Source organism: Branchiostoma lanceolatum, chromosome 15 (assembly GCF_035083965.1).
Source record: "Branchiostoma lanceolatum isolate klBraLanc5 chromosome 15, klBraLanc5.hap2, whole genome shotgun sequence".
Classification (NCBI taxonomy): domain Eukaryota; kingdom Metazoa; phylum Chordata; class Leptocardii; order Amphioxiformes; family Branchiostomatidae; genus Branchiostoma; species Branchiostoma lanceolatum.
In genome coordinates, this window is record NC_089736.1 from 425674 (window position 1) to 443224 (window position 17551).

Below are 17551 nucleotides of genomic sequence, written 5' to 3' on the forward strand. Positions count from 1 at the left end.
CTTTAAGGAGATTCTCAAGAAACCCCTCCAGTCTTGCCACTCGGAATCCCGACAGTCGACGTCTTCAGGATTCCTCGGGAAATCAGTGGGTCGCAACAACTCCTTGGTGCAATCTTGAAGAGAACGCGGATCCTTACAGACAGCCTTACAGGTGCATCTTAAAGACCCAGTAGGAGAAAGTATACTCAATCACTTTCCCTTTCTGACAGCTTGATCCTTCAGGTGATTCAGAAAACCAATTTGACGTCGTTCAAGCCGCTCCAAGAACCTCCTTAAGGAGTCTTCCCGAGGAGCCTCGTGGTTATAAGGAGGCCGTCTCCTTCACACCCAGACTAGAGTCAATACTGTCACGGCTCTGCGGCGCTATTTATAACTCACTCTTATCCTGTCCCTAAGGAGTTATCAGCCACCGGGCTGGAATGCTCTCCCCGTACGGAGTGGAGATCATATAAAGGATGTTTTCACACCCTTATCCTCGGTGTGCATACTACTCCTGACTCAAGCCCTCTACTCCATGTGCACAGCTGGTATTGAATGAGGATAGACGAAAATTATATGTCTGCATGAATATGATATACATAATTTCCGCTCCCTCAGGAGTTATCAGCTGCTGGGCTGGAATACTCTGCCCGTACGGAGTGGAGATCATATAAAGGATGTTTTCACACCCTTATCCTACACATACTACTCCTGACTCAAGCCCTCTGTGCCATGTGCACAGCTTGTATGGAATGAGGATGGATGAAAATTACATGTCTGCGTGAATATGATAAACATACATCCAGTCCCTGAGGAACTATCAGCCGCCAGGCTGGAATGTACCGAGGAGAGATGACTATATTTTCACACGTCCCTTATCCGCCATGTGCATAGTGCTCCTGACTCAAGCTCTCTACACCATGTGCACAGCTTGGTATTGAATGAGGATGGATACAAATTATATGTCTGCATGAATATGATAAACATATCAGCCTCACTCGCAGCCCCTCAAGACTTATCAGCCTGCAGCTGACTGGAATGTTCTCCCCGTACGGAGTTGAGATAAAGACGTCCCGCTAACCTGACTCCCCCGGCACATGCAAGCCCTCTGCACCTAGTGCACGCTTGGTGTTTAATGAGGACGGATGGATAGGAATTATATGTCTGTATGAATATGATATACATAATATCCACTCCCTCAGGAGTTATCAGCCGCCGGGCTGGAATGTTTCCCCGTACGGAGAGGAGATAAAGACGTCCCGCTAATTCGGGCCACACCAAAAAAAATGTGTGCACCAAAGTAAAAACATTCCTCTGAGATTCTGTTTTCCTGTTGTTTTTCCAATCTAGCATTTCTTTTATTCCGTTAACCAAGAAAATAGATTGGTGTGGCCTAACCTGACTCCCCCAGCACACGCATGTCCTCTGCACCATGACAGCTTGTTGTTTAATGAGGATGTATGGATGGAAATGATATGTCTGTATGATGTACATATGATGCACAACTCAAGCCCTCTCTGCTATGGTACACACAGCTCCATTCAGGGAGTGAAAATAGAAGTGTAGTTAGTCTAACTGCCAACAGAACAAGCTCGCTGGGCCATAATTTTTGTGCACCGATTTAAGAAGGATGGGTGTAGACTTTATGTTTCTATAATATCATAATGTCATTGTAAGTCCATATCAAGTTAATTTGTTGGTTCTCAGACTTAAAGACATAATGTATCAGACTCAAGCCCTCATCACCATGTGCACCGCTTGTTATTGAATGAGGACGGATGGATGTAGATTGTATGTCTCTATAATGTACTACATATCATGATGTCAGTGCACAGCCACCCCAACTTCATTTGTAGGGTACGTTCTCAGAGTTTTTTAAATGTACAGCTCAAGCCCAATCTCTGCCATGGTACACACAGCTTCAGGAGTGAATGTAGACACTGCCAACAGAACAAGCCAGTCTCTACCATGGGCACCGCTTGCTGTTTTAATGAGGTTGGATGGAGATTATATGTCTGTATTATGATGTCAGTATAAGGACACGCCAACATAATTTGTTGGTACTTAGATCTAAAGACATAACTTATGACTTAAGTCTCCATGGTCGTGACACACAGCTTCAGGGAGACAGTGTATATTATAGACACTAACTCCCAACTCAACAAGGCTTCTCTGCCATATGCATGTTAGTGTTATTGAATGAGGATCATGGATGGAAAGTATATCATTCTGTATGATGTACATATGATGATGTCAGTATTTAAGGACATGCCAAGTTGATTTGTAGGTTCTAAGATTTAAAGACTATATGGCTGACCCAGAAAATGAACATGAAAACAGAGTCTGAGGGAAAGTCTGTACCTTGGTACACACAGTTTTAAGTTAATGTGCTCAAAATAAACAATAAGCGAATAAATGAATAAGCAGTGAACTGTACAGCACTTCGACCCCGATATATTACACTGGGAAAAAATATGAAGGATTGTAGTATAGTAGAATGTTGATGCTGTATTTTCTCCACTTTTGGACGTGAATAGTAACTGATAATGATTTATTGTTCAAGCCTCCCCCTTATAACTGTGTCATTTTTCACCCTTTCCATCACGAGTCACTAAGACTTACAATACGTGAATCATGTATAACACAAATAAAGCTCACGTGTATGGTATAATCTGATTCATACAATATTTTTCCAATATAAATGCCACATCTCATTTCTTTAAATTAGGTTTTTCACCAATTGCCTATTCGTGTTGGCCACCGGAGGGAAAAGTATATGATAATCTTGTTCCAATATGATTGATGGCTTTGTGTGTAGCTCCTGTGGATGTGAATGTTAGGGCTGAAATACTGGGTCCATAATGATGGACTTTTGTACACCCCAAAGTGGACCTGTGCACCTAATGTTTGTTTGTTTGAACCTTTGTTTATTCATGATAAGCTCAAACCGGCACGCAGGCCGCTTTTCATTGAGGTCATGAGGGAAGAGGTAAGGGTCAGATACAATATAGCAGAGATACACAGTCATTTGAGTCATAATAACTCTATCAACATATATCATTACATATTTATGGTACAACAATTATTGCTACAACATGTAGTAGGGCAAAAGCTGGTTCATGGTCCATGTCCGTTCGTTTTGTTCATCTCCGTTACTTCAAGAGTAAAGTTTGATTGTGGGTGCCCGGGTGCACCTAGATATTTATGTATGCAAGGGTATCATTGTACTCAAGTATGCGGCATGTTCTTGACATTCAAGTGTCAGAAAAACATTAATCTGTCTTGACCAGTCGAATGTGAGTTTGAACATTGGGGCATACCAAATTATGTCCTTGGTTCTCAGGCAGTCTAAAGCAGACATTTCAATAAGAGATCAAGACAGAAACAGAGGGCAGAGAGGAAGGCTTATGACCATGTTAACTTCATAGTTTTTTGTTCCAAAATCAAGACGTTAAATCAGTGTGGCATGAGAATTTGTCAACATCTGACTGTGAAAAGTCCCAAGGAATGTTTTATCCATCTACATCTGTATTTGTTTGTTTATTTGTCTAACTGAGAGAAACTGCAGAAATGTTACAATTTCCTGCATAATAACAAAATGTACATACTTCCCCTTATAGACTGTGTATATGTTATTAACTTTATTTTTATTCACAATATGTTTTATGAGTATCGGGCAAAAAGCACAATTGCTTAATATTAAGCCTTCTACACAAAACATAAAATTTATAAAACATTAGAGTAAAGACACAACATCAACATAAATACAAAGTGGATAAAAGAGAAGTGTTAATCTTCAATTTCTGCTTTAAAAAAAAACAACTAAAAACCTACAATTAAAATTACAGTCAGTCTTTATTTGTATGACATATTCATATTCATACCTAATGGTTGAATGGCCTTGGTTACATGTTGTGGTGAATTTGTATCAATTATGCAGGCAGAGTTTCCTTTCCACATTTTCCCCCCAGTCCCCTGGGACCTTTCCTCACTCATGATCAGGCCGTTCCAAGTTAACTTCTTGCTAAATAATGCTGAACTGGAAAAAAGGTTAACATGAAAACAGAGAGAGTTTGGGATTTTTTCCTTTATCCTCATCTTGTCTTTTTCTAAACTTTTGCTTTGTAATGTCTAAGAACAGTGAAAAATAATTTTTATGGCATTAAAACCTATTTGCTATATGCTTTCGCTCCAAATGCATGTTTTTTTTAATTAATGATCAGACAGAAGTAAAAGGCCAATAAAATTGTTATTTATAATGGTCATAAAAGTTATATAGGATTATGTTTAATGCTAAACTATTTGATGTATAATGGTCATGAGGGTTAAATATAATCAATGTATAATGCTAAACAGTTGTGTATAATTATACATTATGATGTATAACTATGTATGATTATAGTATAATCATATAATTGGACTAGTCCCAAGGGACTCATTTACGCTTTCCGCGTATTCCTTACCCTTTGGTATGTACTCAATAAGAATGTAAAGTTGACCGGGTAAAGCATTTTGGAGTTATGGGCCAGAGTCCTGAAGTGTTTTTCCATAATTCAAGTGAGGCCTGTTATGTACATGATCAAAATATGCCATCTTTATTCATCAATGTTGCAGAATGTTTACATGAATTGAGTTGATTACCAATTCCCAAGTCAAATTTGTACAGTTATGAATTGCAATTGGATGGCAAATACCTCTCAAATCATTTCATAAAACCATGAATTTTAGTTGATACATTTGGAAGCAGCTTCAGCTAGTGTTGTGAATATTGCTGGCTGTATAACGTTATGTGGCTAGACTACAGTATGTTGCCTTAAAAAAATCTATCTGAGTTTTTTGTCTTGTCCAAAATTTAGAGAAAGGAAACTCAAGCAATATTAGGGTCCGAAAAATTGGATTTTGAAAGTCAATTTATCTAGTAATTTCTATACATGATTAGTTCAAACAACACTATCACAATGTATAGCAATGTCCATGATGCAAAAATATGATGTTGTTGTGAAGTGAGAAGATCGCAGCCGGAGTTTTTGTAGGCTTGGGAAACTAAGGGGATCATCCTACGGCACGATTTTGGGCAATTTTAAAATCCTATAAGTATGAAGTTATTACGCAAATGTTTTAAACAATGTTAGTAAATGTCGCTACCATAAAGATTTCAGCATTTTTTTTTTTTTCCATTTTTTGGCCCTAATATTGCTTTGGCTGCCTTTAAACAAGTGTCTGGCCCACAAGTGCATCTCTAGGATCTACTCGCCATGTGTGCTAAAAGGTCGATCACTCCAGACTGCATTAGTGCCCACTCACTCCATGCAACCTCCTACTACAGGGGCTTCACAGGTTTCACACCCATTAATTCAGCTGCAATGCTGAAATCCGGTCCTTAATCCTGGCTTTTTATTCACAACATCAGCTGTCACAGCGATCTTTTACAGTTAAAAGCGAGTCCACCGACCCTAGAATAAGTGTATATGTACTGGTGTTACCAGCACTTTAAAAACACCTAGAGCATTTTTTCAGGGTGGAAAACTGGAAATATTCTAGTTGCTGTATTCATTATGAAATCAACATTTAATGACACTGTTTGCCACATTTGTGTTATAATTTCATATCAAAAGGGTTCATAGATTCTGTTTCCGTGTCGATTTGTGATTTCACTGTGGCATAGTTTTACTTTTAATGAGATTAGTAGTACATGACATTGTACAGTAGCAGCGCCTTGCCATAACAGTTAGGGTGTTTGGCCCAGAGGTCCTGGGTTCGAATCCTTAGACATGCCTCTGATGTTGCACTTTGCACGACTTTCCTCACTCCACCCAGGTGTTAAAATGGGTGCCTGACTTTGGTTGGGAGGTAAAAGGCGGTGGAAGGAAAGGGATGCGATCCGCCTTCCAATACCCTGCCCAAGACACAGTTGATAACAACCCACTGCCCCTACGGCCTCTAAAAGGCTATGGGACTACCTTTCCCTTTTACATTTACGGTGAGTCTTTTTAATGTGCTTGAGATGTGGCATAGAAATTTCTATCATTAGTAGTGCTACACAAGGGTTCACAGGGTTGGTTTGCATGTCCATCTTCCAGTTTGGATTCTTTTAGATTTACAATTTTGTGCCCATAGGCTAATTGCTAAGTAAATAACAATTAATGATAGTATACAAGCATAAAGTGAATCATAAAATCGTGAGAAACTGAAAGGCAATGAAGATTAAAGATTGAATCTGAGAACCAGCATATTGCATTGGTGTGGCCCAGGCAGTAAATGATGGCTGTATGTCTCTCTGTCCCTGGCTCAGGCCCAGGTCTGTAACTCATTTTGTCTCCCAGGATTCAGTCTTTAATGTCCCCAGGGGTAAGTCATTATGCACTAAAGGGGGATTGATCACTCAGCAATCAATATGTGGTTTGGGGATGGTGCATTGATTGAAGAGGGTGGGTCAGTGAAATTAAGAGATTGTCCATAGGCAATGGAATGATGAAATTTTGATCAGAAAAATCGTTTTCTTTCGAATCTAAATTTCCAATCTGTGAAAAACGTCCATAACTAACATTGAATCAGCACCAAGGACAGGGATAGGGTACTGTATAGCGAATGCTGCTAACAATACAGCGATTCGCTGGTTAGTTTGGTTTCATTCTCATCAAATCTATTCACTTTCTCCTTTATCAAATCAATCCATATAAACTACAAGTGAACAACAAACTCAACCCTAAGTTTTCTGTTTGAAAACCAATCAACCAACAAACACTGGAGCAAAGCACTTACATCTCTGGGTAAAGGTTATTTGATCGGTTTTGTTAATATTACTTGTAAAGTTGGCTTATTGACAGATTAGTACATAAATACACTAAGAGAAACAATGCAGCCAAATTATGCTATATCATTGCAAGGCTGTCTAGATTACCGGTAATCAGGCAAGTTTGAAAACGAAAAGGATGATGGCTATTTGATACTTTCTATTATCATATAGGTAGATGTCGTTGACCAATCAGAAGGCTCCATTTGTGGGTCTGTAATCTTCATATAGACCCGCAAAAGCGTAGGAGCGACCATGCCTTATCACACCATATAGACCTCAGGGCAGGTCATTAACCCTATATTATCACAGTAAAGCATATAATCATGTAGATATGACCTTTTCTTTTCAGTTGTAGGACTGGCGGATGCCAACAACCATGAAATAAAGCTGGACTCCCCACACCACCGTCACTCGACCTCTACCACCCTGTGACCTTGAACAGATGGACCTAGTTTGATCTTGACCTTGAGGGTTAGATCTAGCGCTAGAGGGCTAAGCGTGCTGGACCATTGGGGGATTTTCCTCCAGGAATGAGCCGCCATCATGAAGTGCATCATCATCATCATCATTGCAGGGATCACCTGTACCGAGGATGGGGGCTCCGCTAAGGTAAGAACCTGTTTCACAGATCTTATTCTAACTATTTGAACTTTTCCTGAATACTGTAAATGCAGAAATGTTTGCGGTGGTTTCATGTTCGCGGTTTTTGCGGCAACCGTTTCACCGCGAACTTAAAACCACCGCAAACATTTTTGTCCAATACTGTAGCCGTATGTGACTAAAGCACTGCCGCGAAATTAAAACCACCGTGAACACTTTATTTTCCCCTTAGCGCGAAATAAAGACCACATGAACTTAAATGCATTTACAGTACTGTAGTTTCATCAGGTTGGTAAGTCACTGAATAAAAAAACTCTTTGTACGCAACCAAGTGAGGAAGGTGGCAGATGGTCACCGAAACGTTTCTTGAAAAAATCACTTTTTTAAAAAGAGTCTTTTTATTCAACTATTTGAACATTTCTTTCTCACACTTTCTTAGACAAGTGAAGTGAAGTGAACTTTATTGCTCAACAATCGTACATGGTACAATGTATGGCATGAAATCAACAATACTACAAGGCTAATCTATCCTACAATTCTAAGTACAAAATATTTTCGAAACCAGTGTATTTGTTACAATATATAATCATGTATGGGTAATTCTGTCTCGCTTTTCGAATGATTTATGGAGAAATTGACCTATGTACATGGATATAGGAGTCGGACATGACAACAGTACAAAGAAAATATCGCTCTGTGTACCAGATAGGGTGAAGTTTGTTTTAGTAATAATAGTCTGTAAAAGCATATCTCTCTCTTTGCTATAAGTTGGACAATTCAGACAGTCTGAAGTCACACTAATCTACTGTAATTCTTGATTTGTTAACTGTAACTTAATTTAACAGTCACTGGTCAATCGCTAGAATTTCATTATTGCAAATATTTGATCACTAATATTTGAGACAGTAATGTTTGTTCCCACCGTTAAAATAAGTGCCGTGACCTACTCCATTTTCCCCCAACTGCTACTCCATTTTCCTGACGCTATATTAAAGTGATTTACAGTATTCCTTATGATTTGCAGACCCCCGTTACATATTCAGCAAGAGAGCAATATGAAAGCCTGCACATCTACATCTATGTGCGAGCACGCCTAACCCCTGTGACACAAACTGCAAAACTCTGGAATTCCCTCCTAGCCCACTGCTTTCCACCCGAATACAACCTACAAACCTTCCAAACAAACACACACCGCTGTCTCTCACCACACATTAGTTCAATTAGTTCAATGCCGAGAAGTGGCCTCTTACGGCCTTGCATTGAGGGAGATCGTTAAAAAAAAAAATGTTAAAAAGACACGGGGAACAACAGATGCAGGGTCTACAGGACCTGTCTGTCCGTCCATGGATGGAAATCTGCTTCTTGGGAGGACAGAAATTTCATCCCATCCGTCAAAAAAGTCTGAACTTCATGACATAAAGTTGATGAAAATGCATTTTTGTAAGCTTAAAAAGCTAACAATGAAAATCAATAACATTGGCTCCCAAACGATTGGTTGAACAAAAAACATTTTAAGCTGGAGACAGGCCTAAACAGATGATAAACCAGATATAGTGAGAGCTTTGAGGAAAACTTGACTAGAACTATGTGTACCAAGGTACAGACTTTCCATCAGATTCCAATTCAGCTTTTTCTTTTGAATCCTCTAAGTCTGAAAATTAAGGTTGCATTATCCCCCCACAAGAAAGTGCACTTCGGTACAAGATCTATTTATTCTCTGCTTAGCACTGATGAGAAAGAGTATAGGAGTTGAACACCCTTCACCACAAGCCCCTGTTGTAGTGGCCAGTGTGTGGCCCAAGGGCTATAGAAGCAGAGATGGGCACCGCCCCTATACACCAATAGGTGTGGAAAGGATTTTAACTGACAAGATCTCTTTCACTGTCTTCTTTCTGCCTCAACTCCCAGAAGTTTGCGTTTCCTCGATCTCAAGGTGAAAGACGTGTCCCCAAGTTTGTTAGAGGTCAAGTCTGCCCTTAGAGGTTAATGGTTTTCTGTGATGCCTCCCGAGGAGGGTAGTTATGTCCTAAGACGTCCTCCATCTGTCCTGGCCCCATCCTTCTCCATCCCTCCCGCTGTAAGGAGCCCTGATGGCCACATTAACCTCCGCTTGTAGCCAGGTCAAGTGGAAAATTGAGCACAGGGAGGAACACTGACCTCTGACATGGGCAGGGGGAGCGCAGTTCTTGGGTTAACAGCAGCGTGTGTTACACAATCTCTCGCTGCCATGTAACAAGTAAATTTGAAAGATCTACTAAATGCAGCATTAGTAATCCCAGAGGTACATGTATGCACAATTCAGACAGATATCCAGATTTTCAAGACATCCTTGAGATTAGGCCTTGATAACACTACTTTTTAAATGCAGCTAGCTGAGTCTTAGGGTTTATGTACTTACAGTCGATGTTGACTAATATGTACCTAGATCTCCAAAGGTACTTCCTGAATAAGCCGCAAAACATTGATTTGTTAAAGTTTTAACTCTGCTGTTAGAGAAGTGTGTCCTTTGCTGCTTGTGTACATATTGGAAAACTGTTATTATGAAAAGTAGAAGTACAAACTTATAGTATCCAGTATTTGATTATACTGCTGCGGGGGTCCCTGACACAGGGGTGGGCAGCAGTCGGCTAGTCTTCACTTCCAAGGGACTCTGTCCAGCAAAAATTGATTGCAACTAATTTCACATTCCTTTGACGAGATCAAAGCATATCTTAATGCTCCCGTTTCCTTATTCATGACAGTTCAGAGTCTAAGACTGCGCCATGCCCCAGCAGACAGTGTTTGAAGTCTCAATAACAGTCTATCAGCCTGTAATAGTCCCTCACATCGGCAGTTGAGACTTACAGGGGCAATTTGTTCCAGGCACTAATCTTACACATCAAAGACGCTGAGTCAAATCTTTCGCCCAAATGTTTCCTCAGTCTCTGCAATTCCAATTCTGGCTGTCTTTGATTTTTCTTTATTTATAGACAGTTCAGTCCAGCAGTGCGGAGATCACAGAGTAGGAGTTGAAGTTATGAGGCTCCAGAGTTTGATTGAAGAAGGCTGGAATTATCGTGTGCTCTCAAGCCTGGCAGGAATATTGGCACACAGAGAGAAAACATGCAATCATTTCTTATTGTCATTGATTTCTTGCCATATCTGTATATAATTGCAAAGGCTTTAAAAAAAGAAGACTTTACACTGTCATTTTAAGAGTGAAAACTTGAATTTCTTTTATCTATTTTCTCTAACCTGGAAAGAATATCATCAAAGAGTGTCTGGCAGGAATATAGGCACACAGATAGAAAAGGCAATTTCTGCTTGTCATTGATTTTATTTGTCATAACTGATATAAATTATTGCAAAGGCTGTAAAGAAAGAGACTTTGGAGCACCAGTTTAAGAGTGAAAACTTGACTTTCTTTGATTTACTTCTCTTATCCAGAAAGAATATCATCAAAAAGTGTCTGCAAAGGCCATCAAGAAAGAGAACTTCACTGTGCCATTTCAAGAGTGAAAACTTCACACAGATTTTTATCTTCTACAAATGCCATCTGAAGTGCCCTTATCTGGAAAGAATATCAGCAAAGAGAAAAGACTGTGACATTTCTACTTGCTCTTCAATTTCCAGCTGCTCTTTGCACATGAGGAAAGAAGCCATTGCAAAAGCCATAAAAGCTTTATGGTCCTTATTCTAAGGCTGTAGACTTCATACCTGGTCCAATGCCCATAGATTTTTATCTTTCATCATTGTCAAGGGTGATGCTTTGCAAGAATATCAGCAAAAAGAAAATACATGTACTGATTTTTCATCTCATTGGAAGCCCATAGGGAAAGAAGATTTCCACTCCAATTGTAAAATCGAAAATGATATTTTACAGCCGGACCTGTTCAATTTCTTTCATGCAATCATGGACTGAATAGATTCACCCTGAACTGGACGACCAGCAAAAGGGACAGTCTGAGGAGAAAGTCTGTACCTTGGTTCAAACTGTACAGATTCAAAGAGTGGTATTGTTGTCAAATTCAAGTTTTTCTTGCAACATTCCACAAATGTCTTTCTTGTACAGCATAATTTTTCACGTCATATGATGAAGGTTAGACATCCAGGTAGTAAGATACGCCAGGTAACAGTTACTCAAGCAACTGGGTAGATTTGTAAAGGGTCAGATGTTTCAGGTAGCATCCGCCCGTTATCTTTCGCCAGTGACGGATTTTTGGATTTTTGACATATTCCGACTGCATATTCAGGTCAGCAGTCGCTGCGGAACGCATTCAAACGACTCAACAAGGTCGTCAAGCGGCTCGACAAGGTCATAAAGTTTTACTGCAGACAGGAATATCCCTGGTGGGGTCAGAGGTCACGTGACGTGTACATCAATCTGTACTTCATGGAGTAAAGTGGGCTGTTTATAGAACCTACATATTACCTACATATTAGGCCACACCAATTTAATTTCTTGGTTAACGGATTTTTATGATAAAATTTTAGCACGAGGACATCATTAAAACAGCTGGCTGGGGTGAAAACTTGCACCTAACCCTGTTCACTCCCTGAAACTGTGTGCACAAAAGTAAAAACTTACCTCGGAGATTCTGTTTTCATGTTCATTTTCCGATCTAAAAAAAAAGAAATTAAATTGGTGTGGCCTTATGTCTGAAATTTCTTTGTTCATGCCTTCAATTAATGTTACTTTAATCTGATTTACTTTGCGTTCTGTTCGAGTTGTTTTGTGCATATAACCTCAGGGCACATAGAAACTTGCCAAGATAAAAGAAAGTGCCATTGACTGGCCGAGTGGCGAGGCTAGCGGACGCGAGATCAAGAAGTTCCGGGTTTGATTCCTGCCATTCCTGGCTAGACATTGTGTCCTTGGGAACATCACACAACTTTCCTCACTCCACCTAGGTGTAAAAATGGGTACCTGACTTTGGTTGGGGAGGTAAAAGGCAGTGGAGGGAGAGGGATGGGCTATGCCTTCCAGTACCGTGCTCTGGACACAGTGGATAAAAACCCACTGACCCAATGGTCTCTCTATGGGACTACCTACCATTTTAGTTTAAAAGGAAACTGCCAGGTTGACTCAGTACAACTTGTAATGACTGTATTCACTCTTTAAAACCGTGACTTTTTCACTTTCCCTTCAGGCTCTTGCTTTCTTGTTGATCTTCAGGTTTAGCTTTAAATTTTAGAACCAAGAAATTAACCTGCAGTGGCCTCAGAGCTAAGTTAACTGCCATTAACATGAATATGTCTGGGTTAAATAAATCTGCTACTGTCAAAAACAGTTAGTTTGAGAGATCTCTAGTGCAGCACCCCCATGCATGCACAGTTTAAACAGGAGCGCATTATAACAACCAACTCATCATCGAAAGTCTGGGACTTTTTATTTTCCACTGCTTTCAAAGAAGAAATCAAACCTGCATTAGTACCGTAGACATAGACACTTATTGTAGACAATATAGTATGATCTTGTATCATATGTATGCCTTATGTTTTACTTTATGTTTGTACCTCGACATTGTTGTCAACATGAAATTAGCCTACGGGCATGAATTTGCAATAAACTCAATATCATTATTATCATACTGTGGGATGTTGGTTGGAGATCTGTTTGGACGTATATTGTATTAGATAGATTCAGGTTAGTCTGATAGAATGTTATCTAATAGTATGTACCAGTGAATGCCATACTTTGTACCTTGTACAATTGTTGTGCAATAAAGTTATTATTTACAGGGTGGCGGCATTGTGTACCCTGAATTTAGTAGATGTTCACAACCCGCAGTAGACTGGCCTGGAGGGAATCGCATGTTAAGCGACTCCCTAGAGGCTTGGTTTGACGTCAGGTCTAATGAAGTCTCAGACAGAGCTTTGAGATCATAAGACGCCTTCAGGACATACGTCACGGATGTTGGGCTGCAACAACTTTATTCCTCAGTTTGCAGATTGAAAGGATACTGCTGAACTAAAATAAATAATGCTGTCAACTAAAAAGTCAACATGAAAACAGAGTCTGAGGGAAAGTCCGTACCTTGACACACAGTTTCAGGGGGTGAATATCTTGATTAACACTTCGCCTTTCATGTAATGTGACGTTGACAGTGTTTCATTCTTGTATTGTTTTGCTTTACTTGCAATAGCCCTTGGGTACGAATTTGCAATAAAGTTGATCATGAATTAAATGTATACCTCCTCGCAGACACTTTTTGTCATTTAAACGTACTTACTAAATTTTCTAATCACTTCAAAATATCCTAGAGCCGAGAAAACCGAATGTCCGGACATCAGAAGGTTTTAGCTACAGTTGAGTCTCCTGAGTTTGAACCCTGTCTGTACTCCAGGCTGACTCCTGTTTTATCTAGCATTCCCAGCATGCACCACATTCCGGGTGTCCGGTTTCACCCAAGGCTACTGTGCAGCCCACAACTGCAGCTGGAGGGCCAACATGGGGTTTCATGGGTACCCTGATTACACATGTAGCCTCCTTCAATCAATGTTGACCATGGTAAAATCATAATTGACATCAGCCCCTATAGCTTCAGATATCCCAGTGGTCTTGAGAAACTATCAAGAAGGGCAATGTAAGAAGTACAATGTAGATAAATACAAAAATAAATAGTAATGATAGTATTAAAGATTGTAACATCAAATGATATTGAAATGGATTGATGATGATATGAAATGATAATAATAATGATTATAGTAGTAGTAATAACAATTATAGTAATAATGAATAGATATTAGATAGATAAACAAAGAAATAACATGATCAGTCAGAAGTGCACTAAAAAGCTCCTGATATGTTTATTTTAAGGTCACGATCTGCTGACCCCTGGCGTGACCTGACCCTGGGTTTAGCAATGAGCTGTAGCTGGATTTAGAGCCATACCTTGGGACACATATTTTTGACCTTGCACCTTTAGTGATGATTGGTATCAAGGTCATAGTACTACTGACAGACAACAAAGGTCATTCATTCTCCATCATTTCTAAGGACCATTTTAAGAAATTTATATGCAGTCAAAGAAAATGGTCACAGTCACTATTTATACAGGATTCTTAATGCTTCAATTAATGGTACAATTATTTATTGTTACTGTCAAATCTGTTTTTAGTGATCATCCAAGAACAGTCACCAGTCCATTTTTCATAAAAATGAATTTCAAGTCCCGGCAGGACTAACCATGTCTGGTTAACTTTGTAATGAACATTTGTTTGTCACCCATTGATGAAAGACTGCTGGCCCAGCTATAATGTTATCTTGTCACACATTTGTTCAATGTTGACGGTATATGATTCTGATTGACGCTCGGTTGTATATATTGTTAGTTTGAAAATGTTATTTTGTTTGGTCATTAGTTTCTCTTATTTCCCTGTTTATGTAATTCTCTTGAGTCATACCAAAGACTTTATAAAAATGGCACATCATCTGAAACAGTATGGAAGTTAAACACACTGAACTGCCAGTGGACTAGCCCCCTGCTACAGTGCTTGCACCACAGTGTGGCCCCAGGGCTATGAAACGGAGAGGGGCACCGCCCTGTACATCAATAATGGTGTGGGAGGATTTTAACTAACTTTAACTAATGTAATTCTCTACAGGGCAGCCTGTAAAGCAGTGTGTTAAGCATTGTGCGTGTCTACCCTGTATAAAGAAAACAGAAATAAATAAATGATGCCCAGTTCTAAGTGTGACATTTACATCAACAGGAGGAGGTTCAGAAGGCTGCCTGCATCCCCGGACATCTTAAAGACATTCTGCATGGACCAAGCAGAGCTGAATAAACCCTTGAAGCCACCAGAACACCTTAAGGAGCAGACCTAAACCTCAGGTGAGATATCCTTAACCGCCTGTCACTTGAACTTGACCTGCTTCTTCATGGACCAGTGCCGACTGTTCCCAGTGTAATATCCAACCTTTCTAAGAAGTTGCGCCATGCTGTACTGTACAGACCTTAGATAGACACTCTCTTCTAATTTCTACTCAGGTAACCCACATCCTCTCAACACCTGACACAGAAACATTACATGTCCTCAAACTTAGCTAACTTAGCAAACTTAACTTGGATTGTGTGAAAGTTGAAAATGATTGAGAAGACCAAAGGAGAAGAAAGAGAGAGAGCAAAAAGGACAAGCCTATACTCATCTCATGCTATTTAAAGTAAAGCCAGGGGGAGGAGCATCCATAATACAGTAAATTAGATGCAGTGTGTGATATTTTACCTGAGTGTGCTATTACATGTACCGGCAGAGCAGCATTGAGCATCCCGAAGCTAATAGCAAGTGGAGCATTCTGCAATTTCAACTTCTTTTAATCTCTAACAAGCTATTTAAAAAAGCTATGTAAAACCTGAAAATGATTGAGAAGGCCTAATCTCTGAAGCACAAAAAATGTCATCACAGCTTAGAAAACCAAGTGTCTCATACATGTACCATGCACCATTCTAGGTAAAGTTGGGGGAAAGGCCCTGGGGCTTTCATACAATAACGCAGTATGTGAAACTTAGTGTACTGTGTATGGGCATGTGGTGGCTTTCATAATACAATCATTAATGACATTTAATATTTACTGGAAATCTCTCAAACTTGGATTGTGTGAAAGTTGAAAATAATGTAGGAGACCAAAGAACAAGAAAGAGAGAAAGCAAAAAGGACAAGCCTATACTCATCTCTCTTCTCTCGCACCATCCAAGTTAAAGTGAAAGGGGTTTTGTGGTATGCGGTATGGAAGATTTGCGTTTTGTGCAATTTGTGGTGTTTCCATAACCCCTATTACAGCCCCTGGGTTGTTATTGATGCCCCAACATTACAGGAGTGACGAAGAACAACACGTGTTACCTGGGTGGGGAGGGGGGCCGGCGCCAGGCCGAGATCTTTCTTCATCACCCTTTCCACTGTGGAGTATGAAAGAAATTATAGAAATATTATATCAATATTATTCTCAAATTATGATCTTTAATACACAATATGTTCATGACTACTCATCCATTATGTCTCTACAGTAAGTCTAGATCCTGATGCTGATCATTAAGGATGAAAAATGAAATCTTAATTTAATCTATACAGTTACAATTTGAATGTTAATCTAATATCAATGATTCCAAATGGTAAGCTTAATTTGATGTTAATGATTACACTTAATTGAGTTATTTTGACGTTAATTATTACAAACAAACGTTTATTGTTTTTACTCTCCTCTTAACATCACAAAACCCAAATATAACAGAAAAAGTGGGATCCTTCGTCTTCCACTGTCTCGGAAAAAGAAGCCGAACCCTATAAGTTAGAACTTTTTGTCAGTAGTTAAGACTAGAGTAGTCATATGTTATACTGTTCATTACTGTCTGTCCGTCCACTTCGTGTTACATGTACATGTACTTGCAATTAGCCTACGGGCAGGAATTTACAGTTAACTATTACATTGTTCTGAAATATAATATGTTAGAATTATTATAATGGTAACAATTATTGGCAAATTATGCTGACATAACAATTGTCAATAATTAAAGTATCTTTAACATTCATCAATTATCTTAAACAATGAGTAGACTATGTAAAATTTTAGTGAGGGCTCCTATGTATTTAGCAAGTAAACTCTCACAAGTTAAAGAGGCAACCTAGCGGTCTTCTGAGGAAATAAATGAATAAATAAACCGTTGTCCAATACTAAATAAACCAGAAAAAAGCAATTTCATCAAATTAGGACAGACATGTCATTTGTAAAATATAATCATCATAATTAGATCTGATATGATATGATATACCCATTACAAACATCAATGAATATCTCAAAATCCAATAGCTCAAAATTTCAGAATCCATTTAAATTAAGTTATTCAAAGTAAAGGCATGTCAGTCCTTTTCTAAAAGATTGGGAGAAATTATGATTTAAAACAAAATGAAGAATGCAACGTAAAAACCGATCTCCGTAAAACTGTCGTTGTTAACTTAAGCCCCACATGCCGATTTAAACACACCGCAATGCTGTGACTGCATGTAGCAATCCTGGTCTATCTTTAACCCACCATGTGTCAAACATAGTCCAGCCTACAACTTATCAATTAGGCTGCATAATTAGCGCCATTAACAACGTCCCGTTACCTCTGAGTCAGGACCATGGCTGCTGCGTAGTTTCCCACATGTGATCACATAAAAACGTAAACCCGTCGGGCGGAGGAAGAGAGGAAGAGA

General features: G+C 39.3%; 1 protein-coding gene across 1 annotated transcript in view; it reads right to left on the bottom strand.

Annotated features, from left to right (window-relative positions):
• Positions 1–17551, bottom strand: part of LOC136420982 (titin-like) — a 51134-nt gene extending 33583 nt beyond the window's left edge. The window contains exons 1-2 of the mRNA XM_066408125.1: positions 17462–17551; positions 16199–16254 (exon numbers count right to left, since the gene is read on the bottom strand). Coding sequence (XP_066264222.1) covers positions 16199–16254; positions 17462–17478 — 73 coding nt within the window. The 5' untranslated portion in view covers positions 17479–17551. The remainder of the gene's footprint in view (positions 1–16198; positions 16255–17461) is intronic.